Source organism: Urocitellus parryii, chromosome 4, assembly GCF_045843805.1.
Source record: "Urocitellus parryii isolate mUroPar1 chromosome 4, mUroPar1.hap1, whole genome shotgun sequence".
NCBI classification, from domain to species: domain Eukaryota; kingdom Metazoa; phylum Chordata; class Mammalia; order Rodentia; family Sciuridae; genus Urocitellus; species Urocitellus parryii.
In genome coordinates, this window is record NC_135534.1 from 84,642,043 (window position 1) to 84,669,393 (window position 27,351).

Sequence of the window (27,351 nt, forward strand, 5' to 3'; positions counted from 1 at the left end):
AAATACATACCCATTTCAGTATAAACATATACTGTATTCTTATTTAAAACACCATAACATTTTATTAACTTATATTCTAACAATTCAGAATTCATAATAATTGAGTACTTCTCTTATTCACTTTATGATAACTGTGAGCTAAGCGCAGTGGTGCATGCTTATAGTCCCAGCTATTTGGGAGTCTAAGGCAGGAGGACTGGTTGAACCAAGGAGTTTTGAAACTAGCCTAAATAAGACAGTGCTCAAGTCAGAAAACACACACACACACACACACACACACACACACACAGCTATAATATCAGTCACATCTATCTACACTGTCCTACTCAGATGACACTGAACTTGCTGATTGTTTCCTTTCTATGTAGTCAAAATCAGTCTCAGTGGCCAACAACTTAGTATAATTCGTGTAAATCAGACTTTTGACTTCTCTTTGTCTTAGGGCTACTTCTCAGTAAAATAGTATTTTTTTTTTTAGTATTGTTTTTTTCTTTCCATTTTCTATGTCTGGGTTCTCTCTTAGTTTGTGAGTATTCTAAGTCTGCTTTTTCAGCCTTAATGTCACCAAAGCTGAAAAATTAAAATTATCATCTTAGTCAAGTTCTTTATTCAATAAAACACAGAATGCTTTTTGTTATTGTTCAAAACTTCAGTGAGAATATAAAAAAAGATAATCAAATCAAACTTGGTAAACACTAATCTACTAAATCCTGGCTAGCTCTGCTATTTCTGTCAGCCCAGCTGTTCCCCTAACCTCTCCAAACATATAAAACTTGCATCATGTTCTCCTTTTTCTCCATTAGCAGTCCAACTATAGCATTATTCTTTCTACTTTTCCCATTCTTACTGCTTGTCATCCAAATTTATAATTCTCCTCCATGACACCCATCACCTGCCAATAACATTAGCTAGTTAACTAGTGTATAACAAGAACAATAGAAGTGTCATCATTCATTTAAAAACAAAACTTATGAGATATTATTTTAGACCCTAGGAACATCTTGAACAATAAGAGATTAAATATGTAAAATGATTTTACTGAAAATTAAATGAAAAACATTCAATATATTAAGTGGCTTAAAGTACCCCAAATGTATCCAAAGGACTTGGTGTTCAGAAAGCAATAGGCATCTTCAATTTTTATGTCCATAAAGTTATACTTAGTTTTCTGCAGATATATGAAGTGTGTGCACTCATGCACATGTACACACAAACACAGATATGCTTTTAGAAGGTAGGAAGAAAAAGGGAAGATGTCACATGAAAATAGGAAAAACTAGGAAAATGGGCACTTACCATTATGGCGATGTAGTGCCTGTATGGTAGAGGAAGGGGACCATCCATGCGCAACATGTAAAACTGGCTCCGCAAGAAAGACTCCAGGTACTGAGTGTGTAAACTCATGACCTGAGTAATGTTGTCCAAACGACCAGATGTAGAATATTCTTCCACAAGAAAGTTTGTTCGTTCATCCACTGTGTTTGCTTGGACAACCTATAACAAAGAAAACCACAAAAGAGCTATTGTGATGTAAACATATCCTTGGTTTACATAAATTTTGCTACTATTGAAGCAAATGAATATTCATTTACTATTTGCAGACAGAGAAATTATGCAGTTGCTCATCATAGCATTTTTTAAAAAGTTCCATTCATTTTTGGCTCTGGTGCCACAATTTATTAAACAACAAATGTTAAATCATCAAACATTAAATATACAGCTATAAAATTGAAGAAAAAAAGCTTCCATCTGCTTTGCTAGGCGTATATTAGGCAGATTTTCAGAGCCCACTTGCCTGGTCATTGTCACACCAATTTGTGGTGAGGCAAAGGGAGCAGCATTTGACTACATAAATTTATAATTTAATCTCATCAGCTTGTGAAGACAATCACATTATTTTTTGTGTGTGTGTTTGGGGTGGGTAACCAGGGATTAAACTCAGAGTTACTCAACCACTGAGACACATCCCCAGCTCTATTTTGCATTTATTTAGAGATAGGGTCTCACTGAATTGTTTAGTGCCTTGCTGTTGCTCAGGCTGGCTTTGTACTAGCAATCCTCCTGTCTCCACCCTCCGAGCAGCTGGGACCCTGCTTACTTTTAAACAAATAATTTTAAATCATTCTTTGCTTGTTTTTGTTATTTAACATTTAAAAAGTTTTCTGAAGTCTTTTACGGGGCATAGAAACATATGATAGTTTCTAGGAAAGTGTTAATAAAAAGTTAGTAAGGTCATAAGAATTCTCTTGTTGGTAGTTTGAGCCTAAAATATTAATTACTAAAAACAAGTTAAGTTAGTAAAATGGACATGCTTTATCTTAATGAATCCAAAGAGCTTTCTGAAAAGTAGATTACTTATATAGTTTTATATAATAACAGTTTGGGCATTACACCAAGAACTGGCTCTGAAGGCATGAATAGCTTATTAATACCTTGTGGAAAGATGGCTCATTCTCAGAACTGATGAACATATAATGCATAATTCTAGTATTGGTTAATTGTTTATATGTATTTAGAATTACAGTTCTAGACTTTTTCTAGACTTCAGATGAATATGTTTCTTATTTTAGATATAAGGAAACAGAGTCTAGATGAAATTCAAGTTCATGCACCTAGTTAATGGCAAAATCTGGTTTGGAATCTAGATCTCCTAGAGATCAAAGTAATAGTCTTTTCAAAGATTCACACTGTTATCAAGAAACTCTGCTTACTCTTCAGTGCTAGCTTCACATAATTTTTTCTGAAAAATAAGAACAAATTATACAGAGGTACTAATGACTGAGGGAAATTAAAAATCAAAGGACTATGTTTGAAAAGTACTAATTTACTATGTTAAAAAAAAAAGGCAGTTTCACTGAAGCTCAGTTAACCTTCAACTGCCCACTTTTTCCTACTCTGTCAACTATAGGAATCAAGATGATAGTTAAAAACATAAAAAGATCTAGATGAACCATACATAGTTAGGGATAGAATATTTGTTGTTTTTTAATTTACTTTCTCTAGCAGACATTTCTTAAGTCTAACTGGATGCCTAAGATACATTAATAAATTGATGTGATGCAATAGATCCAGAAAAACCAGAATAGCTTCAAATATATACTGTGAAAATGTGCTTTGGAAGCATTTTATATGTATTAAGCAATCTCTGGACATGAGGAAAACAGGAATACACACGGCAGCCTAGCCAATCTAGGTGGTAGCCAACCTATAGACAAGGCTGGCCACCACCTAGATTGGCTATTGTCACCAAGCTCTGGAAAGTTTACTGTTACTTTAAATTTTCATTCAATGAGAAGGTCACTAAAAAAGTGAGATGAAGATAAAGAACTGCTGACTCTGGCAATGATCTGGTTTTATTTTAATTCTATTAGTCTCTTTAAAACAATGTATGGCATATAATAGGTACTCGTTATTTGTTGACTAATTTCAGAACAATAAAGGAATAATCCTATTGCTTTAAGATAAAATATGTCTATGCAAATAGTAAACAGTGAACCTGAATATATGATAATTATATTTGGTATGCATGAATAACTCCTTAAAGCAGAGAAAAACTCCTTTATCAATGATTTTAAACTGTTCTTAGCCTAAGTATATCTAAGAGTGATCTAGGAATCTAGAGAGTCCTGCAGATGGTTGTTATTTTTAAGAGATCAATACCAACAAAATAGGCACCGACTTTGTATTGATTGTAATCTCCTTTATATCATTTTAACCCTCTTCCTTGCATTTACCATCTTGACTCCCCACCCTCACTAAAGGTACAAAATTGTTTGGAGATCCTGTGACATGTTGTCCAATCAAAGAACAAAATGTATCTTATTTTAGACTTTTAGTTAGGAAACTCATTTTTTCATTTCAAAATATCTTTTCTAAACATTGTTTCACAGTGAGTATAGTTTACATCAAACAATAAACTTTTTAAAACCAAAACCCTTCAATTTAGTATTAAATTTTATTATTCTTAGCTACTTTTCTCAGAAAACCTATATATCAAATAAAATATTGTTAATTGTTTTTGTCTTTTTAATTTTTCAGTACTCCCTAACTTTAATAAGTCACACTTAGATTTCTAAGTGAAGTTGAAAAGAACATCACTGTGATTTTCTGACATAGGAATAAAAAGCTCAAGAGTGAAACACATTTTTATCTCCATATTGAGAAGAGATATTCTTTAATAAAATGAAGTTATTTTAAATGACATTTCATGAATTTTAAACAGATAAACTTACTTCTTTCTCTGGAATAAAGGCACTTGGTCCTCTTGACAAGGGTTGAGATACTCTTATTCTTTTATCCTATAAGAAAAGTTTAATGTATTAATATTGACTTTTTCTAAGAAATGTTAAGTTGATACATATTTATTCTTAAGGTATTAAAATAAATAAATAAACAATAGAATAATGTGGAATCAGAATAAGTTTTTGGTCCCGATTAAGAAAATCCAGAGAGACATTATGTGGATAAGGTAATAGGACCACAGTGCTGGGTGCATGGTAAGGCTCAGCAAAATATCATTTACCCCAGTCATATTCTACATCCATATATTTTTAGCCCATATTTTACATCACTGAAAATTCATTAACCTCCATAATAAAATCGTATCTGAAAGTATCCTAGTACAAGAGTATTCTGTTAGATATTAATCTGAAAGCTGAAGAACATGTTTAAACTCAGAGGATTGCTAGCAAATTGCCAAAGCAATCATCTGACTTATGGGTTTTTTTCTGAATAAGATATCAAGGAACATATCAATATAAATTTATTGAACTTTAAGAAGAAATGTAAAACTTGGGTGAAGCAGAGATTAACTGGATTTAAGAAATGAAGAATACTATAATTCTTACTGTTCTACTTGCTTTGTCAACTGTCAAATGTCTAAGTGGTAGATTTTTTTAAGTTTTAAATTTTTTTCTAAAGTTTAAATTTGAAAATGTTTTGGTGTCCTCATTTAAATTATATACAAAATATGTAATTATATACAAGCCATGAAAATTCCAATCAAAGAATTGCTTCCTTTTCCACAGGCATGTTTTTAAAAAGGGATAGTCTGAGGAAGCCTATGATATTTTTAATTCCTTCTTAGCCAGGTGAAGAAAGAGGGGTAAATGACTATTTAATTATTTAAAAAAACCTCATCAAATTGTATATTTATTTTTATGTGATGCTGAAAATGAAACCCAGTGCCTCACACATGCCAGGCAAGCACTGTACCACTGAGCCACAACCCCCAACCCAACCACTTAATTTTTTTTTTTTTTTAGTTGTGGATGGACATGATACCTTTATTTTATTTATTTTTATGTGGTGCTGAGGATCAAACCCAGTGCCTTATACGTGCTGGGCAAGCACTCTATCACTGAGCCACAGCCACAGTCCCCTAACCACTTAATTTTTTAACAATAAAATATCCTAAGGTTTTGAAAAAGAAGTCCTACAAAGCTAAGAACTATGCCACGGTTTATAAAGATAATAAAGACTGAGTGGGTTTGTATTTGGGGTAAAAACGGGAGTTCATAACCCAAGTGAATCAAATGTATGAAAGATGATATGTCATGAGCTTTGTAATGTTTTGAACAACCAATTAAAAAAAAAAGACTGAGTGGGAAAAACTGAGGAATAACGGAACACATATCTATTAGAAAATAGTGTATAAAGCTTCAGATATCACCAAATCCTCCCAAGGAAACTTCTAAGCTGAAAATAACTCAGATATTTCCTTATCTGAAAATGCAATATCTCTTTCACTTGAACTGGTCTCCCAGCCACATCTGACCAGAGCAAGATCCCTACCAGTCAAAATAGAAGCTGATCTGCAGCCCATGGAAAAGTTCTGCCTAGAGTTGACAGTACTTAGCAGAATAATTCTCCTCTTAGGACTATGTACTAGAGTTATGTGAAAGCAATGTCATCTTACAGAAGAGAAACAAAATAGTACTCAGAATCAGAGGCAGACAGGAATAAATGAAAAATACCAGGCAGGTATCAAGAGATACCTGCTTCTAAGGAGGGAAAAGCACCAGTTTCTATGGGTTCCTAGAAAAAGTAAAACTTAGTCATGTTCATTTACATTCATGCTTCCTTTTCTACTGGTAGGTAACTTAAGTCTTTTTTGTTCCTTACAAATCAAAGAGACTACCAAAGACAGAGTAGTTATTTAAACACTGAAAATCCCTTACAGCAATTACAAAACAAACTAATAAAGTAAGACATTCAATAATTTTTTTGAGAGTGATAGACTTTGAGGATATTTGGTAAGGAGGAAATATATGTTCCCATTCCTCATGAGTTTAGCACATACTCTTCATATATTTTCAGGGTTCAACTGAAATAAATAAATAGATTACACAATGACAACCTTAAATGGCTTATGTTTTAGAAAAAAATATGGCATCTAGATTATAAAGTGATGATAATAAGTCTCAATTTACTGGTCAAGCATGCTAGAGGTCTATATGTAAAATGGATTCAGAATTTCCAGTATTGGCACTTCTTGTCTAAGTAATCATAATATAGATTGATTGAGAAAAAGAACTTATAAGAGGATAATAGATTTCTTTTCTTTGCTTCCCTATAGAAAATAAAATTTCAGACATTATCTACTACTATGTGAAAAGCAATTTCCTGGGCATATTTTATGGTGTTTAAAATTGTTTCTTTAGAAAGATTCCCAGAAGCAGATTTAACTAGGATTTAAGTTGTAAGTATCTTTAACCTTCTTGTTGTTTATTGCCAATATACTAACAAAAATGTTTTAACAATTTTGTTTTCATCAGTTCTCTTCACCCACTAATTTCAAAAGTGTGATTGAGAACTTTTATTACATGTTGATTTGTAGTAAAAAATTCTTAAGCAGAGATGTGATTTAGATTTGTGTTTTTAGTATTACAATTCTAGGGGTGAGGTAGTACATGGGCCACAGACCAAAAAAACAGCTGGGAAGCTATGGTAACAGTCCAGGAGGAAAACCATGCAGACTGACCTAAGAGAACTGTTTACTCATTGACTAGAAAATTAATTTTAAAGTTTTTCATCATGTATGGTTCCTTAATTGTATTTTTCAATGGCATCAATTTTTAAATAATCAGCCTGGTTTTTACATCTGTACATGATGGATGACTATTTTGTATATTCATAATGATGAAAAACATTTTTAAATATGATCAAAGCAATTCATAAATTCTACTCTCAACTCATTGTACTTTGAAAAGAAATTTTGCCAACCTCTATTTGTGTATGTTTTTAACATTCATTAGGTTCAAACACAAAAGAAATATAATATCGCAAAATCCAAAAGATTCATTTTAAACCATAAACTGGAGATCCAGTCATACCCTTTCCTTAACTTTTAATTCAAATCCCATGCCAAGGACTGCATTCCTACTTTATTCACACTCTGATGAACTTTCTTGAAGTCTCTAGACCCGTGTTGCTCAATGAGAGCCATGAGCCACATATGATAAAATTTAAATTAAAATTAAATAAAGTTTCTCAGTTTCATTAGTCATACTTCAGGTTTTCAACAACCACCTGTGGTGACAGCTCCCACAGGATGGTGCTGACATCTCTATCTGCCTCTGCAAAGTGCTCTCTACTGGACAGTGCTGCTCCGGAATCTTCCTTTGGTTTTTCTTTTTTCTTAAATCACATCTTCAGGCATGTTTATGCCTTTTGAAATGATAAACTATAGCTCCACAGAGTTATGGTCATTCCTATTCAATCTCAGGATCAAGAACTTTAGCATAATTGTAGAAATGTTCTGGACCAAATCAAGAGTAAACCTAGATAGTGCCAAATTGGGAAAAGAAAAGAAAAAAAAAAATCCACCAGTTCCCAGGATCTTTGTTTTAATTCCTGTTCATACTACAGTCTCCAGGAAAGTATCAAGGACTCTTTCTTTATCTTTCTATAAAAAAACACATGAGATCTACCCTTTAACAAGTGAGCATACAATACAGTGATGTTAACTGTAAGTACTTTATTGTATAGCAGATCTCTAGGGCTTTTTCATCCTGCATAACTGAAACTTTACACTATTTAACAGCAACTCCCTATCTCCCCTCACCTCCACCTATGGGAACCACCATTCTATTTCTGCTTTTTATGTAAGCACATTCTTCAGATTATAGCTGAGTTTCTCACAGGCTTCTATTCTTGAACAATTCAGATCACCACCTTCTGTGCAATGCTCCCTGTGTTCAGCTTCCACATGAACCATCCAACCAACTAACCTGTTTGAGAGCTTACCATTATAATTTTTCTTTGTCACATTTCTTCCCCCTATGTTTACTCTTTCAAGTGAGCTTCTCTTTCATGGCTTGCATCATTATACAAACAAAATTCTACTGAAATTTGTTACAGTTATAGTACTGGGAAGATGGTGGAGCAGATGAGGGGAAAATAAGGGCTTGAAATATGAAAATGAACATGCCATGTGACTTCTGAAATTTCCTATATTTGCCCAACAAGCTAGCCTTTTTCTGCCCATAAGTCTTGTCTTTGGGGCATTTTGTGACATCATCTGGATGAAACATTAGCAGCTTAAAATCAGGCTTAAACCAATCTTTTCCCTTAAACTAGTTGTTCTTCACTTTCCTTTACAGGTTATAAAGTCACCATATTCAGCAGTAACCCTGGCTCAGACTCACAGGATTATCTTTGGATCTTTATCTAAGAAGCTTGATATAGCAGACAAACCTTGTAATCACCTTTTTCCAACTGAATTTCCCCTGCTCCCCATGCCCCAGGACAGGAGATTGAACCTGGGGGGTGCTTTACCATTGAGCTGCATCTTCAGCCCTTTTTTAAAAAATTTTGAAACAGGGTCTTGCTAAATTTCCTAGGCTGACTTCAGACTTCTGACCCTCCCAATTCAATGTCCCAAGTTGCTGGGATTACAGGCGTGCACCACTGCACCCGGCTCCCAACTAAATCTTTTAAGTCATCCTTTTATAGCCCCTTCTCAATGTAAGAATTTCTCTCATGCTGAGAAGTATTTTCTCCTCACAATGTCAATTCTGGGCCTCAGCTTTCCCCATTTAGAAGATTTGAGAAAACCTAAAAAATGCAAAAACTGCAAAGCACAATACAAAATAAAGTATGTTTTATTTTTCCTTCTGCCCATTTCCCCCAATGTCGCAGGTGCGCGCACACACACACACACACACACACACGAAAAAAATCCCACCATTTCAATCAAGATACACTAGTTATAAAATACTTTCTATGTGTCATTTCTATGTTCTAAAAGATTGTTTTCCCAGACTTGTGATCTTAATAATGCTAACAAAGAAGTTTTTTTTCAGATACAGCTGAAATAATCAGTTGAGATTGTGTATTCAGTAATTATCTGCTGGGGAAACAAAAAACACTGAAAAGGATAGAGTTGAATTATATTTAGAAAATTACTTATTTTGACAATAGCTGAATAGTTTACTAGACCACTTTATATAAATTAATCCCAATAGAAATGAAGATACTTAGAAGTTAGGAACTCTTAAAATTATGAGTCTTTAGGAATAATCAGCAAATTACTTGCCCCTAAAGGGTGACTGCCAATTAGAATTAGTTGCTGCATTTTTAAACTACATAATGCTTTAAAATAAATTATTAAATGTAATATTTACTTTACTTTTCTTCAGTTTATTCCACTAGGAACTGGAAAAGCAAAAAGTGTGCATTTGTATACATTAAAATGTAAAAGCTGCTTATGTATTTATCTCCATAGGAGAAAAGAATACTAATAGTAAAATGTGTAATTAATTTTCCATAGAGACATTTAAAGAAGAGACTTAAAAAAATTCTGGCAAAGTGTAATCTGACTAGTCTGAACATATTAACCTCACAATTTTTAAAGACATCCTTAAGAGACAGTTTAATAACCTCAACATTTGAATATACCATAATGACAAAATATCTTAAACATGAAACATATGGACCAAACAAAAATTTTGGTTGTAAATGTAAAGAAAGCCAGTTGTAATTGTAAATTTACAAATACAAATACAAATAGTATATTTTAGTTGTTAACTCTACTTTGTTGTTTGTAGATGTTCCATTTTGTCAGAAATATTGAAAAAGGAACAGAGATATTGGCTCAATGCTATGAAATAATGCAGGTGCCATGTATTTATTCCTTGGCAAATAATTTCAAGTAATAGAACTTTTTGTAGAAATTAATGATATTGCATATTTCAAGGGAAAGAGCAAATGGAAAAGAACACAAAAAAATTGCTTTAAAAACTCTCTAACCCTAAAGGAGAAAAGAACAGTTTTTAAATTAGATTAATTGTAATGGAGTGTAATTTTATAAGAAATTCAACTTTAAATGTCAGTCATGATCTGGAACATACAACTGTTCCTCCCATCCCTAAAGTATTATTTTTAAAAATTGTGACATCCCATGCTGGATTAAAACATGTATTGTAATTTGCAGTATTATTAAAAACTAAGATCCAAGGTCATTTGGCAAGAAAAGATCTTGAAACATAAAATGGCAATGGCACTGAGGCTGAGTATCTTCCAAATCACACCAATATCTTTCTTCTTATTTGGAGATAGAGTGGTTCAAGGAACCACTGAGTATCAGGAGCTCAGAGTTAGTGAACTTCCACTCTTACCTCAAAGAGCACTCAAAATTTCCCTTCATACTGGGAATCCCATCTCATTCTTAGAGCTTGAGACTCAGGAATAGACTGCTTTTAATTGAGTTATTAAAACCAAGGCTATCAAGTCCTTCCTTCTGGGTAGAGTAACTTGAGTATCACAAAAATTCTGTTAACTTACATTGTAAAATTTAGTCTTCTTCAACAATACATATGGATTGTCAAAAATCTCAAACATTTCCACTCAAAAGCATTTTCTTTATTAGAACTGTAGCCAGCAATTTCTTTATCTTCTCTCTCCCCTATTAAGCCAATTCCTAACAGACTGGAATAGTCCTTTGTTCATCTTTGTGTGCTTCAACTTTAGTATGGCAGATAGTGGAAATTAGCAGTGTTTCTTGTAGAAGCAGTAAAATATTCAAAGATGAATGGGACTCATCTCAGAACTAAAAGGATTAAATTGTACGAAGAATTAAAAATGTATATCCATATAGCAAAAGGTAGCTAAAGAATTAAGTATGCACCAAAGTATAGCTAAGTTTCTAAACAAGCTTTCCCTTGGCTAGTAACAAAATCCCTTAAATATTACGCAGTAGAAAACTGAACCTGTTCAAAGTGCAGTCAAGTTTTCATATTTAGTGGATGCTCCACATTTTACAATGGTTCAACTTATAATTTCTTTTTTAATTTATGTTGGTACAAAAAGCAATAAGCATTCAGTAGAAATCATACTTTAATGTTAACCATACATTAATGGTGAATATCTATACAACTATTCTAATTTTTGCTTCATTATAGTACTCAATAAATCACGAGATATTCAACATTTGACCTTAATATATCAATTTCTAACACAGTATCTGTAGCGTCATAGCACAACAAAGTAAAAATAATAGAATCTCAAATATATTGAATTGGATTAAAAAGTCTGGCTATAGCCCCTTGCATCCCTTTTTCTCTTCTTTAAACAGAATAAGAGCATTTTTTTGAAATTAAGGAAGTTCTCTTATTATTAGAAACATGAATAAATTAAACTAATAAGTTAAACATAGTACTGGACATCAATCTACTTTTCATGGATTCTTTCTTTAGTTTCTTACATTGTTAAAACAAATAGTACCTGAAGTTTCCCATATTTGTACAATTTTCTTAGGAATCAGTAATAAAATTGCAACCTGTGACACTAATCTTGGGCAACAAAGGCTCCTCTACAAGCTTTTAAATATTTGGCACTTTGGAGATGTAGAGCTATAAAACATAATTGTTGAATATGCTATTAAAATTTTGAACTAAAGCCCCCCAAAATGAGAAGAGAACTACAAGTCTTACACCTGAGATAATGTAAGCTCATAATAACCACCTACCTCCATGCTTCCCTATTAACACATAAACAATATACTTTAATACTACTAATTATAAGATCAAATCCCATAGAAATATTAAAAAGAGTTTGCTTTTACACAGTTTCTTAAAGTTTCTGTACCGTGTAATAAAACTTCACCCTGAGTTTTAGAAAGCATTACCTACTAAAATTGTATCCAAATTAGATTAAGAATTAAATTAAAATTGAGAGTTTTAGAAAGTAAAATTCTTATTAGAGGCAATTTCAGTTACATAACATTCTAATATTGCTCCATAGATGCCTGATAGCTACTAGTCTTTTTTGAGAAACAAACAAACAAAAATATGCTGTGAATGTAGTTATTTTGGTATGAGGGAAAAGCAGAGTTTTAAATTAAGCCTTCATATACAGCATCTACTAGCTTGACTATAAAAACAATTAAAGGGCTTAGATTATTCCAATGGAAAACAGAATGACAGAATAGTTTTAAGGTCTTTTTAAACACAATGATGACAAAATACAAGTCATAAAGGAGAAAAGCAAGTACTGTAATTCATATATCAGGTTGGTTTGAATCCAAGTTAGGCAGTGTACTTATTCAGAGTTTAAGGGAACGTGTAGTTTCAAAATGGTTATAAATGGTTATAAGAATGCAAAACTAAACACCCCTATGGAGAGAAATTTGAAAGTTTAGTAAAATCGCATATGCATTTTTCCTTTGTAATCCCAGGTAACAGGAATCCATTCCATCAATTTAAAATACCATTAAAAAGATGAGGAAAATATCTATATTCCAAAAAACAAACAAACAAAAAACCTTGAACATGAATCTAATCAGACCTTTAATATTAACTTTGAACGAAAAGGAAATACTGGGTTTAGAAGAGTAAATTGAATGTCAACACAAAGCAGAATTTAAAAAGTATGAAATTTAATACTATGACTCTTATAAGAGGAACTATTGATTCACAGATTTTTTAATGCTATTATGGACAAAATATTTGTTTGCGCCCCCTCCCCCAATTTATAAATTAAAACTCTAACTCCCAGCATGATGATATTAGGAGTGGAGCCTTTGAGAGATGATTAGGTCATAAAGCTGGAGCCCTAGGAATGGGAATAGTGCCCTTACAAAAGAGAACACAGGGATCTCCAGACACAGTAAGACAGTTCTTCACAATGAACCAAAAAGTGGGCCCTCATCAGACACCAAACCTGTTGGCACCGGGACTTCTTAGCCACCAGAATTGTAGAAATAAAAATGTTGTTTCACTCACCCAATCTTTGATTTTTGTCATAGCATCCTTAATGGAATAGGCTTATTACCTGTAAGATCTTGAGCTAAGTACTAGAAGTTCAAAGATAAATAAAGCATATGTGCTAACCTCAAGGAAACATTAAGTAAAATTCCTTGACACTAATCTTGGGCAACAAAGGCTCCTACACAAACTTTTAAATATTTGGCACTTTCTTTGGAGATGTAGAGCTACAAAACATAATTGTTCAATATGCTATTAAAATTTTGGACTAAAGCCCAAGAAAATGAGAAGAGAATAAATATGAATGCACAATTATAATACATATTAGGAACTATAACAGCTGTGGCCAAAATAGGAATGCCTAACTTCGCCTGAAGGACTTCAGATCAAAAAAACCTTCCAGATAAGATAGAATTTTAAGAAGGAAAGCATCAGGCTACTAGAAAAGTATAGATAGGTCTAAGTATGCACAACATGTCAGGCAAAAGGAAAAGCAAATACAAAGGTATGACACACTTTGGGAACTATATGTTATATATGACCCCTGAAAATTTGTCACAGAATAAGACTAGAGACATAGGCAAGAGTTATATCATAAATGCCATACTAAAGAGGTTTCAGGTCATACATAAACAATGGGTAATACTAAAATGACTGTCTTTTAGGAAAATATTTCTGACATCTGTTAAAAAATGGACTGGGTTGTGGTACTCAGAAGGAAACAGATCTATTAGGTAGACTACTACAGTTCTCTAGGAAAGAGAAGATTTGGGTTACCTACGCAGTATAGATTTAGGAAAGAAACTGTTGAAAACCACTTGGGAAACAAAAAAACACAATTGAGTGACTGACTGGATGTGAAGGTACTAAAGCAATGAGAGAAGTTTAGAGTGCTTTACAGAATCCTGCATTGGATGACTGTGTGGGTGAATAATGGAGTCACCGACATAAAATAAGTCATCACAATGAGGTAGTATTGAAGTTGATTCTAATAATCCTGTGATATATGTTTGTAAAGCAGGAATATAGGTAGATATGAGTTTCAAGGAGATGGAAGTGCTGGCAAGAGTCAAATATTTAATTAATTTGTATTTAAAGACCTAAACATTTAACACTCTATAATGACAACTTCACATTTAGGTTATCTTGCAACTTGCTCACATTTTTTTTTTCAATGACTCAGTATGCTTTCTAACCACCACTACTCCCCATTATTCTATCATTTTATCCTCAGAAATGGGGGTTAGAGTTGGATAGGACAGGGGTTATAAAAAAGGTAAAATTTCAACATTTTGTCACCTAACCTAGCTTTCCAACTTTTGTTTCTCAAGTGTTCCTCATATGAGCACTTCACTTCAGCTACTGAGATCTGTTGACTCCCTAACATTCCTTTACATTCCTGTGTCTTAGTTCCTTTTTTCTTGAATTCCTCTGTGGAATGGCAAATCTCTTCATATTTATTGCAATATTACCAACTTATCAACATGAGGCTCAACTCAGTTCTTGCATGCTCTATAATGAGTCGTGCAAACCAATAGTGAGTTTTCCCCTCTTGTAGTTTCTCATTTATATGAAACCTAGTATTGTTTTATAATCAAATTAGTGTTCTAAATGAGTATTATCAGTTCAGTTGCTCAATAAATGTTGACTGATAGCATGCTATTTCTATTTATTACTGAGCCTATTATACATTTAATGACATGAAAAACTATTTTTGGACAAAAACCACCTTAAAATTATTTTGGCACACAGGACTCTTGCCATTCCTAAAACACACACACACACACACACACACACACACACACACACACATTAAATAAAATTATTACAAAATTCTCAGAATATAGTTTTTGATTGCGTGAGCTATTATGCTACAATTAAGATCTGTGAAAGTAATTATCTTCTAATAATCTAATAATTATAAGGACTTTAATTTGTCATTTTCCTTACATCTTCTCCCATTTTCCAGACTGGGTTGCGCACAGGTGTGATTTAGGTACTTCATTCTATTTTAACCAACTTATTTTAATTAAGGATAACAGGCTTTGCTCTATTTAGCCTATACTTAAGCCTTGAATGTTAGCATACTAAATCCTTAGTTTTTTAGTTAACGTACAACAAATAAGATCATTGATATGATCTAAGCATTACTAAGATTTAAGCAATAAAAGGACATCTAATGGGGACCAGAGCCTTGCACTAGGCATTCTAATTTAAAAACATACTTTCATATCAACGAAAGTAACTAACCAGTATACACAAACTGAATTTTTCATTGTTAAGCAGTTTATATAGAGACTGGTATTAAGAAAGACCATGCAAAGTATAAAGGGACATACAAACTAGTTGGTATAGATACCCAAACAATAATAGTCAGAATGTCATATGACTCAATGCTAAGTGACATAATGAAAAGAGTACTAATAATCAGAGTTCTTTTCCCTTATTGAACATTGAAAGACCTTGATTAGTTTCCAGGGCATCATTTTTTCTCATCTGAAAAGTGAAAAAGACAATCCCCGAGAGTCTTTTTGCATTAACATTGTATGGTTATAGAGAATGCTATGAGAAATTCTAAATGCTACAGAAAGTTTTCAGAAACAAAATACATAATATTTTAAAAATAACTTCCCCACTATTTTTACTAGTTTAAAATAAATATTTTATTATTTTCAAAAAAAAACATTTTATTTAATCTACTAATAAACTGATAAGCCTTAAAGTTCTGGAATTTGATAAAATGAAGATTAAGAAAAAACCTTATATTACAGATACAAAGCAATTTTGAAAATTATATATTTACTTATTTTAATAAAAGAATCACTTTAATTTTAAATACATCTAAGATTCTTTTCAATGTTCTATACTCTGTTCTCTATAAATGATCCAATCAATAAAAAATGATCCAATCAAGAAAATAAACCACTCTTAAAAAATTAAAAATAAAAATATATTGTCAGGATTTATGATGCTTAGTGATTTTCTTCCTTTTTTAGTTTTTTTTCCCAAATAAATCCAATGATTATAATAAGAAATCTTATATGTGATGAAGGTTGTTTTTAAAATAATCTTTATAAGATGAATAATCTTTGTTACTTTACAATCTTTATAATATACAACATATTACAAATAATTCTTGAAAGTCTTTTACAAAATAATAAATGGATTTGTCATTCTCAGATATTTCCATTAAAAAATTATGGAATTTTAACTTTAGCATTCAAGATTAAGATGGCCTGATATATCGAGTTTTAACTTTTCAAGCTTTTGTTAGGGAGTTCATATAATGCTACCAGGCCTTTAAATACAGCTGCTCTTTCCCTAGAATAAAATTTCCAAAAATACATTTTTCTCTTCTAAAAGAAGAACTAGATGATCATCAGTGTGCCAAGCATGTTCACAGCTATTGAGGCATATGGGTTGGCCAGTAGGTTGAAATGCTTCGTTCCAATGGCTGGCAGCCGGTACTGGCTGCTGGTGGGAGTGCCTTGCTTCTCCTTCACAAGGACTGCTATTGCTTTCTCAGAACTTGGGAGTGTGGGTCCAAACAGAAGCACCCAAAAGGGCAAAGGCTGAAGCTGCAAATGTTCCTTCTGAGTTTTTACCATTAGCCCTTCAAAAGCTAATTTTATTTTGTAATGCAAAGAATGTTAGTTTCCCTGGTTGTACCCCAAATTATCAATTCCTCTAAGATGAGTGTATCACACTGGGAACAACTATGACATTTTTCAGCACAGTTACATGAGTGGTAACAAATCCTAAGAATTAAGTTTCATTGACAAAGTTCATTTCCAAGCCAATAAAACTAGTCGAATGATAGTTTTTAGAAGCCTCAGACTAATCATATGACGATTTGACTTTATAATCAATAGCAGTGAATTTACCAAAGTCACTCTTACCTTTAATGTGAATAAAATTATTTTAAAAATGGTTTGCATAGGCATACACGACGATTTAATCTTCTAAATTTATAGGCATATGTTTTAAATACACACCAAGATGTCTGTATTTCATATAGCACATATAAATACAAAATACTTTTGTATTTTGTTAATGTTAATTGATTTCTTAGAGAAATGCATGAAAATATATAACAGGTTGATTTCATTAATAAGTAAAATTTATTTCTGTATTGGCAAAACATGAAATATAGTTACATAAGTCTTGAGTGGCAATATTCCATTAAGTTAAAAAGCAATCCTTTGCCACAAAAGGTAACAACCTTTTTTCCCTAGAAAATATGTGCTTCTTCTAACTTAAGAGAATAAGATGGCTGTTTTCTCCTTATTACAAATAAAAAAACAAGTGAAATGCTCCCCAAATACACATTTTCCCAAAGAAAAAGAAAAGTATTATGGTATGATTATATTAGTGCAACATCCAACCTGTAGGTAAATATTTAATCTCTTTAAATGTTAATGTATTCTTTCATGCAGTAGGGATGATATCTCAACTTCACAAGATTGTTATGTGAATTAAATAAAACAAAATATAAAGAAAAGAATCTAGTGCTCTGTCAAGAATTTAGTAACCACAAAATGAAATATAGCTGTATGTTCAAATTTTAGATAGAATTATACCTGGCAAGATTTATTAATTTCCCCTCAATACAGATTGTATTTTTCCAAGAGCTTCATTAAGAAATAAATTAAAATATTGTATCGCCCCAACATCTATTTGTGTACACTATCTCTCTCTGTAGTTTTTCTTTTTCTTTTTTTTTCTTGACTATAAAACTTTGTCCAGGTGGTATAAATAAACAAATAAAAATCCTTTATAATATCAACATACAAAAATAACCACTGTTGGGCTGGGGATAATAGCTCAGTTTGTAGAGTGTTTGCCTTACTTGCACAAGGTCCTGGGTTCAATACCCAGCACCACAAAACAACAACAACAACTGTTAACATGGTTTATTTTATCTTTCCAAGGTGTGTAGGTACACACACACACACACACACACACACACACACATATATTTAATAAAAAATGCTAGAGATCATAATGTGAAATTTTTATGCTTTTTCTCCATAATATCCCCCTGAAGCAAAATTTTAATAATTTCACAATAATCAACAGTGCTTTTATTATACATTGGTGAAGTTCCATATTGTGCCCTCACAGGTGTTAAAGGTTGAGGACATCTGTGTTCTAAAGTGATTCAATTAAAAGAAAAAAAAGAAACCACTGAATTCCTATACCTAATTTTTACATTTATAATTAGTACAGATTATCCTGAATTAATCATATTATTATAATGAAATTAACTAAAATCCAAAGATAAATTTTAAAATGAAGATAACATTTTTAATTATAATCATTCTGCTGTAACACAACATGTTGGGCCTAAAAACAAACAAAAATCCCTGCAAAAAATAATGCAATAAAAAACAGTACTTACAGGGAAAATGAAGTTGAGGGCATGATAGGAGCGCACGCGCGCACGCACACACACACACACACACACACACACAAAATATCACTTATAGATTTTTTTAAAGGAATGTACTAAAAATGGCACCAGGGTTTTATGTAGGTTAAGTGGTTTAAAAAACCTGACAGAAATATATGTCACTTTATATTGAAAAAGGCCTGAGGTTACTTAAAAAAGTGTGTGTTGGAAGGGCTACAGCTTGTAAGTTACTCAGCTGAGAAGGGAGGATATCTGAAATTGAATGGACTGTTGTGGTAGCAGATGTAGATGGACAGAGCTAATAATAGACTTGCAGAATAATATAAAAATTCACTGTTTTGCTAAAACTATTTCCTAATCTATATAATGAAACAAACCGCATAAATGTTAAAGCAGAACTGACATGATGCTTTCTACCACTACATCACCTAAGCATATTCTTACTAAAACAAAAAGGAGGCAAAAGAAACTTATTATCCCAATATACTAGATTCATGAATCTTTACTAAATAAAGGTCTAAATTGTTCTTATTTTCAAAAATTTAATTTGACAAAGTTCACAGGCAAGGTGAAAGAAATGAAGAAAACTCAAATGTACAAAATGTGCTTTATGACATACAGTTAATTATAAATAATATTTTATAAATAAATACTTGCCTTCCTTGTATTAAGGCTTTGGCCATGCTTTAAAAAAATTAAAATCAAAAGCAGAATTAGTTGAAGCATCTTATTATTACATTTTCATTATTTGAAAACCAAATTCACACACATAAAATATCCAATTTTATGAAGAGAAGGATGAGCTGCTCTGACATAATTAGAGTGAAAGGAAGTCCATCCCAAATTATCATCAACTACTTCCTGGCGTATAGAAAAGTATATTTTTAAAACAATAATGACAAATCAACTCAGACGGACATTCTCAATATCTAAAAAGGAAAGCATATGAAAATTCAAAGTTTTACCTCCATTTCTATCTTATTAATAGAAGTTAATTATCTTACTATTTATTATTAATTGCCAAGGCGTTTTCATCCAAGAGCCTGATGATTCTATCTCCTTTCCATTCATAATTCTGTGTATCTGATATCCTCATCTATAAAATGGAGGACAATAATAATACATACCTTATAGGGTAGTGTGGTATAAAGCCTAAAATTAGAGCTCAATATTATGTGCTGCCTTGACATCTGGTAATATCATAAGGACCTGAAACACCTAACTGCAAGATCTCTTCCCCACTCTACTCATGTAGTTAAGGTCCCCTGGTCAAACATCCTCCTAATCAAGTGAACTAGGCATAATTCCTACTTATTCCTCAGTAACAGGCTTCAGTTCGCTGCCAGCCCATGGAATTATTCAAACAAGCCAATCACAGCTTCCTGCAGAAACCAGGGAGCTCTTCATCCTTTTGATTCTACAAAGCTTGCTTCCCACTGCTCCTGGCTGCTCACTCTGTATCCAAGTGCACTTTCCATGTGGCCTTGCATGGATGAAATGTCCTCCTCCCCTGGGCTGTGAGTATATATGACTAATAAATTGCTGTTGATCTCATCTGTCCAGTGATGGGTGTTGCATGGTCAGTCACCCTCATGATTCAAGGTTGGGAATCCTTCCCTCACCAGTGGAATGAATAGGAAGGCTAACCAAACAGACAGTGGAAATAGTATGTGAATAAATACCTGTAAAGCTCTTAAAATAGTGTGATTTTATCTACTGCATAAACATTTGCTAACAGAAATATGCCATATTGAGTGCATAAAGTACAATATAACTAAATTGAAATGTTTAAAGATCATCTAACAAATGATTTATAAAATGGACTCGGTTTAGAAAAATTATTTGGCTCACAGGAATCCCTTGATTCACTATCTTGCTCAACAAATGATTCAAAGTGTTAAAAATGGAAAAGAAAGACACTTAAGAAACACTCATTTATAAAATAACAGATTAAAGCAAATCTATAATATTACCTATAACATTAATTTTTCCATTTTCAAGAATTAAAATTTAGATTTTAAAAAGTTATTAAGAATAAAGAATGTCATCAAAAGCACATCTTTCTCCCTTGAAAACTAGAACAAGTATTTAACTACCCTTCTTTACCACATTGTAACATCCTTGGATGATTGAATTTTTCCCGTGCCTTCACAATCGTTGATGATAAATAATAATCTATGAATATCTATAAAAAGTCAAAAGGGGGTTGCTGGAGTTGTGGCTCAGTGGTGGAGCACTTGCCTAGTATATGTGAGGCATTGTATTTGATTCTTAGCATCACATAAAAATAAATATAAATAAAGGTTCATCCACAACTAAATATATGTCAAAAGAGTATATTTTTCCATTTTTACCTCTCTTTATAGTTATTTATAGAAACATCTTTCTCTCCAACCATACAATAAGCTCTCTAAAATCCAAGGTCAGATTCTAGATACATTTTATTCTTTTAAAAAACCTTAGAACATACATAACATTGAACAACTCTCTAAATTTTTATAAAATAACTATATTTTTCTATCTTCAGGTCTAGATAACATCTCTACATCCAATTACATATTTGATGTTTCTAAAATTTGTGCTTAAAAGAGAATAAAATTATGGCATTTGCAGGTAAATGGATGGAGTTAGAGAATATCACGCTAAGCTAAGTAAGGCAATGCCAAAACACCAAAGGCTTAATGTTCTCACTGATAAGTGGACGCTGATCCGTAATGGGGTGGGGGGGGGAAGCTGAGGAAAATGGAGGAAGTTTGATGGGGCAAAGGGGAGGGAGGTGGGAGTGGGTACTGGGGCAGGAAAGATGGTAGATGAGATGAACATTATTACCCTAGGTATACGTATGACTACACATATGGTGCCACGTTACATCATGTACAATCAGAGAAATGAAAAGTTGTGCTGAAACTGTGTACAATGAATCAAAATGCATTCTGCTGTCATGTACACCTAATTAAAATAAATTAATTCTAAAAAATAAAATTTGTGCAATGTCTTGTTAACTACCACATGCTATAAAAATAGAACAATATGACTTCAGCTATCTTTTAAATTGGAAATTAAGGAGAAATACTGATTTTCTGATGAAATATTAGTAAATATTTCAGGTTCCTGAAGAAAAATCCTAGCACAAATGATATGACAGCATAAAGGAATATGCTATATAGACAGCCACAATAACTTCATTCAGTTCATTATATATATCAAAGTTTACATGTGAGTTCTTATTAGTCACATATACATATACTATTATTCCCTTGGTGATTTACTCAAAGCTTCTATGAACTTTTGTTTTCATCCAAATATAAATGCATCTTAAATTTAAATTTATCATCTCATTTGAATTTCCTCTCTTCACTATCCTTCACTTATGTTATTTGTTCTTCTCCATTATTTAAAAATAGTAATAACCTTTAAATTTTTTTTTAAAAAAAATACATGTTTAACGTTAAAAACAAAACAAAAAGATAATGAAGAGAAGTAGATGGTAAAAATAATCTCCTACAATCCTTTTCACTAAGAAATCAATACTGTTAATTTTTTACTCCATCCTTCTGTACTCTTTTTTAAAAAATGAAAATAAAAAACTTCATATACTTTCAAAACCAGCCTTTTCCACTCAATAACCTACTAGACATTTGTCTACTTCTACACATAGATCTACAACCTGAAAGTTGCCCAGTATTGCACTGTATTTATGACACGTAATTTGTTCAACCAATTCCCTCCTTAAGAGCAACCTTAGAGGGTTGGTTTATGGCTCAGTGGTAGAGTGCTCCTAGCATGCATGAGGCACTGGGTTTGATACTCAGCACCACATAAATATAAAATAAAGATATTGTGTCTATCTAAAACTAAAAAATAAATTTTAAAAAAAGTAACCTCAGAGTGTTCAGTATTTATAAGTGATCCTTTAAAGATGAAAACTGATTCAACTAGAAACATTATAATCCTATACTGAGATAAGGCTTAGTCAAAGAGGAATCAACTATAAAAATGGAAAAAACAAAGATTATAAATGATAATATGGTCCTACTTTCTAGCCTCTAGTCTAGAGGACCCTCACCGATCTTTACTGGAGGGAAGATGACCCAACTACTAGAATCAAAGAGCTCTGCTTCTTCAGTGGGTGTGGATACAAAAAGAAAACAAGGGAGGCAGATTGCCAGTGGAAGAGGATAAGTGATCTGTATACCCCAAACTGTAGGAACTGTTTAAATACAATATATATAATTCTGTTTAAATATAATCTAGAATGACCATAATTTATTCAGTATTTACTCTTTAGAAAAATAAAATTCTTTAGAAGGATAAAATTACAACCGGTGCAAAGCAACCTTTCTTTCTCAGGCATGGGCCCCAATCCTAAGCTTATTTCTGAGCTTCTTTAGTTTCTTATCAGTCTCAAGACAACGTTTATCATTCATTAATTAAGAGAAGGAATGGTACAGCATTTCAAAATGCTCAGATGAAGTGCTATGTTAAAAAAGAAAAGCGATGTTCTGCTAGCTTAATCAGTCATGCAATAACTGACAGGAAATATTCTCATACCTTACTTTTTACCATACTGCTATTTTAGACCATGAAAATGCTTTTATAAATTTCCTTTTTTATGAAACTCAAAGTCAAAAGCTGACTGCCCATTGCCATGGAAACAGTTCTATTTAAGGTACTGTATTAGTCCTTTCCTCACAGAAGATAGAAAAATGGTCAATAGAAAAGCATCACTCTTCACAGTTTAGAATTAAGTAACTGCATACACTTCTGATGCAGCTACTACACAAGAGAACTTGGAAGTATGGTGGGGGCAATTTAATTGAACCCATTATTTTTCCTAAATAAGATCAATACAGGCTAAATTTTAGTACTAAATTAGAGACAATATGAGGAAAACAGCCATTACCTCAAAATTAGATGCAAGCAAACAATAAAATATAATTATAGTCACTGTCCTAGATAGAACTGAAAATAAGTGAAACAATTTTTTCCTTTTCAAAGAACAACCTTCTATTTGTCTAGGGTCCATGTATAATTATATATATATATATATATATATATATATATATATCTCCTAGATATGTTGTCTTTTAATTTAATTTGTAGACTTCCTGATGTGACTTTCTGATATACCATTTGTAATTAAAAAGCAAACTACTGTAATTGAAAAAGAATAACCATAATATATAAAGAATAACCATAATATTCATATGTAGATACATGTGTATGTATACACACACACACACACACACACACATATATATATATATATATATGTGTGTGTGTGTGTGTATGTGTATGTGTGTACCTGTGCTCTTGTCTAAAGATTCAAAAGAATTTTAAAAAATGAATAAGTCCTAAATATGTCTTTAGGGCAAATGTTATAATTTCTTTTTTGATTTAAGAAAAAAATTCCTTTTCTTCACAAAAGCTTAGATTGATAAATCTCCTTTGAAATAAAAATAATCTTAGATAGAAAGACCCACCAGAGTCTACCAATGTTAGTATTGAAGCACTAATTTTTATGTAAGCAAGAAATGTCAATAGATATTTTCACTTGATTTTAGTCATAAATAAGTTTTAAAACCCAATTCTTTTTCTTCTTAAGCCAAAGTTCAGAGTCTAGTAACAATAGGGTATTTTTCATAAGATAAAAGCAGATTATACCTGAAAGTTTTAAATCGGTGACCTTTTTTTAAAATAAGCAAAACAACTGTTAATCCGCGTTAAAGATGAAATGAATGCAAATAATTTCCATTTGTAGAAGCATTTGATTTAGTAATCCTAGATGAGTGGTTCTCAGTTCTCAGAGTGCATCAGAATCACGATAGAATTATTAAATACAGATGGTTGGTTCTCACCCCCAAAATTTCTGATAGAGCAGATTCAGGGGTGGTGTCCTAGGAACCTAACAAATTCCCAAGTGATGCTCATGTTGCTGGTTCCAGAAACACACTTCAGAACCTTGTCCTAGACAAGCTTATTAGCCAATGGAATTGTTCATCTCTGTTAACAAATAGTTTAATCACCCCAATCACCCACCCAATGGAAGTTTTAGTTGGAGTGGGAAAGCATAATGACAATCATAGGAACTTAGAAAGGATATCTAATTCAGTCAAGAAGCTGAGACTGTAGCTCAGTGAGGAGTATATGCTTAGCATACATGAGGCCCAGAGCTCAACCACCAGCACCAAAAGAAGGAAAAAGGTAAAAACACCTTAACTTAGTCAAGACCTACTTAATTCCTCAAATTGCTGTCCAATGTTTTGCAAACTGCTGTGAGTTATGACATTAAGAATAAAACCCTGCTGAGTAGTAAATATCTCTGTCACCTATGAGTTCAATTGACCTTGAAAAACAAACATCTACTATAAAATGGTGAAGAGGAACTTAGTATTTGTATGTAAATTTTTCTTAGATATAATTGTAAACCAGCTATGTTTTACATATGTTCCAGAAAAGATATATATCGGGTTTCTATGAGTCCAATCTAGCTTTTCCACTTACATCTTCATTTTTAAAATCCTTTATCTTGGATTATCTATAATAAACAGCACCTTACATTTTAGTTTTCAAGTACTCCATAGTTTCTGCCAAACAGTTCATTGTTTGTGAAGATTAAAATGACGAAGATATAGGTATAATAAAAGGGAATGAGCTTTATGTAAAAATGTAGCCCTCTCCTCTTTTTTAAAAATGTTTTTATTAGTGCACTATAGTTACATGTAATAGTGAGGTTCATTTTGACATATGAATACAGGCATGGAATATAATTTGCTCCTTTGCAACACCTAGTACTTCTATTTTACCTCCCCTCTTCCTTCCCCCTGCTCTCCTTCCTCTTTTCTACTGGTCTTCCTTCTATTCATTTGTTTTTTTAAAATTGGTGCTTTATAAAGTTGGAATTCACTGTGATGTATTTATATATTTACGTAGCAGAATTTGGTCAATTTCATTCCACAGTTCTTCCCTGTCCCCATCCCTCCTCCTTCCCTCTCAATCCCATTCTTCTACTCAACTGATCTTTTATTTTCTTGGGATCCCCCATTTTTTATGTTTTCTTATTTCTCTCTAGCTTCTGCATGAGACCTTTGACCTTCTGAGTCTGGCTTATTTCACTTAGCATGGTATTCTTCAGCTCCAGCCATTTACAAGAAAATACCATAACTTCAATCTTCTCTATGACTGGTAAAACTTCATTGCATATATATACCACTTTCTTCATCCATTCTTCTGTTGGTTGGTACCAGAGTTGTTCCATAACTTGGTTGTTGTGAATTGTGCTATCAACATTGATATGCCTGTATCACTGGGGCATGCTGATTTTAATTTTTTTGGATAAATACTAAGGAGTAGGATAACAGGATCCTATGGTGGTTCCATTTCTAGTTCTTTGCTTATTGTTTATTTTTTTTAAACCAGGGATGAAACTGAGGGGCACTTAACCACTGACCCACATCCCCAGCACATTTTATTTTTATTTTGAGATAGGGTCTCACTATGTTGCTCAGAGCTTCTCTTGAGTTTCTGAGGCTGATTTTGAACTTCTAATCCTCTTGCCTCAGCCTTCCAAGCCCATTCCTAGTCTTCTGAGTAATCTATGTTTTAATCCGTTTTGTTGTTGTTGTTGCTATGACCAAAAGAACATTGTAGAGGAGGAAAAGTTTATTTTGCCTCATGGTTTCAGAGGTCTCAGTCCATAGATAACTGACTCCATAGGTCTGGGCCCAAGGTAAAGCAGAACATCATGGAAGAAGTACATGGTAGAGCAGCTCAGGACATGTCAACAAGTAAGTATAGTACCATTCACCAAAGACAAAATATAAACTCCAGTCATGACACCAGTGACCTATTTTCTCTAGTCACCTTACTTGCCTAGAATTACCACCCAACTAATCCATCAGTGGCTTAATCCACTGATCAGGTCACACAGCTCATAAACTTATTTCATCTCTGAACCTTCTTCTTTGTTTCACACATGAGCTTTGGGGGAAAACCTCATATCTAAACCATAATACTCCATACTGCTTTCCAAAGTGGTTGTACTCGTTTGGATTTCCAACATCATATGAGTGTAACTTTTCCCTCACTTCCTCACCAGCATTTATTATTTGTATTCCTGATGTTTGCCATTCCAACTGGGGCATGATGAAATGTCAAGGTAGTTTTGATTTGCATTACCCTTATTGCTAAGGATGTTGAACATTTTTCCATATATTTTTTGGCCATTTGTATTTTCTTCTTTTGAGAAATGTCCATTTAGTTTTTTGCCCATTTACTGATGAGTTATTCAAGGTTTCTTTTTTTGTGTGGTGTTTTTATTCTTTATACATTCTGGATATTAATCCCCTGTTGGAAGAGTAGCTGACAAAGATTCCCTCTCATTCTGTAGGTTCTCTATTCATTTTTTTTTTGTTTGTTTCCTTTCCTGTGCAGAAAAGCTTTTTAATTTGAAACTATCTACTTATTTATTCTTGTTTTCATTTCTTGAGCTTTCGGGGTCTTGTTAAGGAAGTTGGTGTCTGTGTAAGTACATTGAAGAATCAATTTTCTATGAGCCAAATCTAGCTTTTCCACTGACTTACATCTTCATTTTAGAAATTCTTTTATCTTGAATTGATTGACCTACAATAAACAGTGCCTTACATTTTAGTTTTCTAGTGGTGTACAGCTTCTGCCAAACAGTTAATGAACTGTTAATGAAGCAGGAATATTAAAATGATGTTGAAGATAAAG

The 27,351-nt window shown here is 32.6% G+C and overlaps 1 protein-coding gene across 1 annotated transcript in view; it reads right to left on the reverse strand.

The window, feature by feature from the left end:
- Sesn3 (sestrin 3) overlaps window positions 1-27,351 on the reverse strand; it is a 64,330-nt gene that overhangs the window by 25,622 nt on the left and 11,357 nt on the right. Inside the window, exons 2-3 of the mRNA XM_026396090.2 lie at window positions 4,233-4,298; window positions 1,297-1,494 (exon numbers count right to left, since the gene is read on the reverse strand). Of these exons, the coding sequence (XP_026251875.1) occupies window positions 1,297-1,494; window positions 4,233-4,298 (264 nt within the window). The remainder of the gene's footprint in view (window positions 1-1,296; window positions 1,495-4,232; window positions 4,299-27,351) is intronic.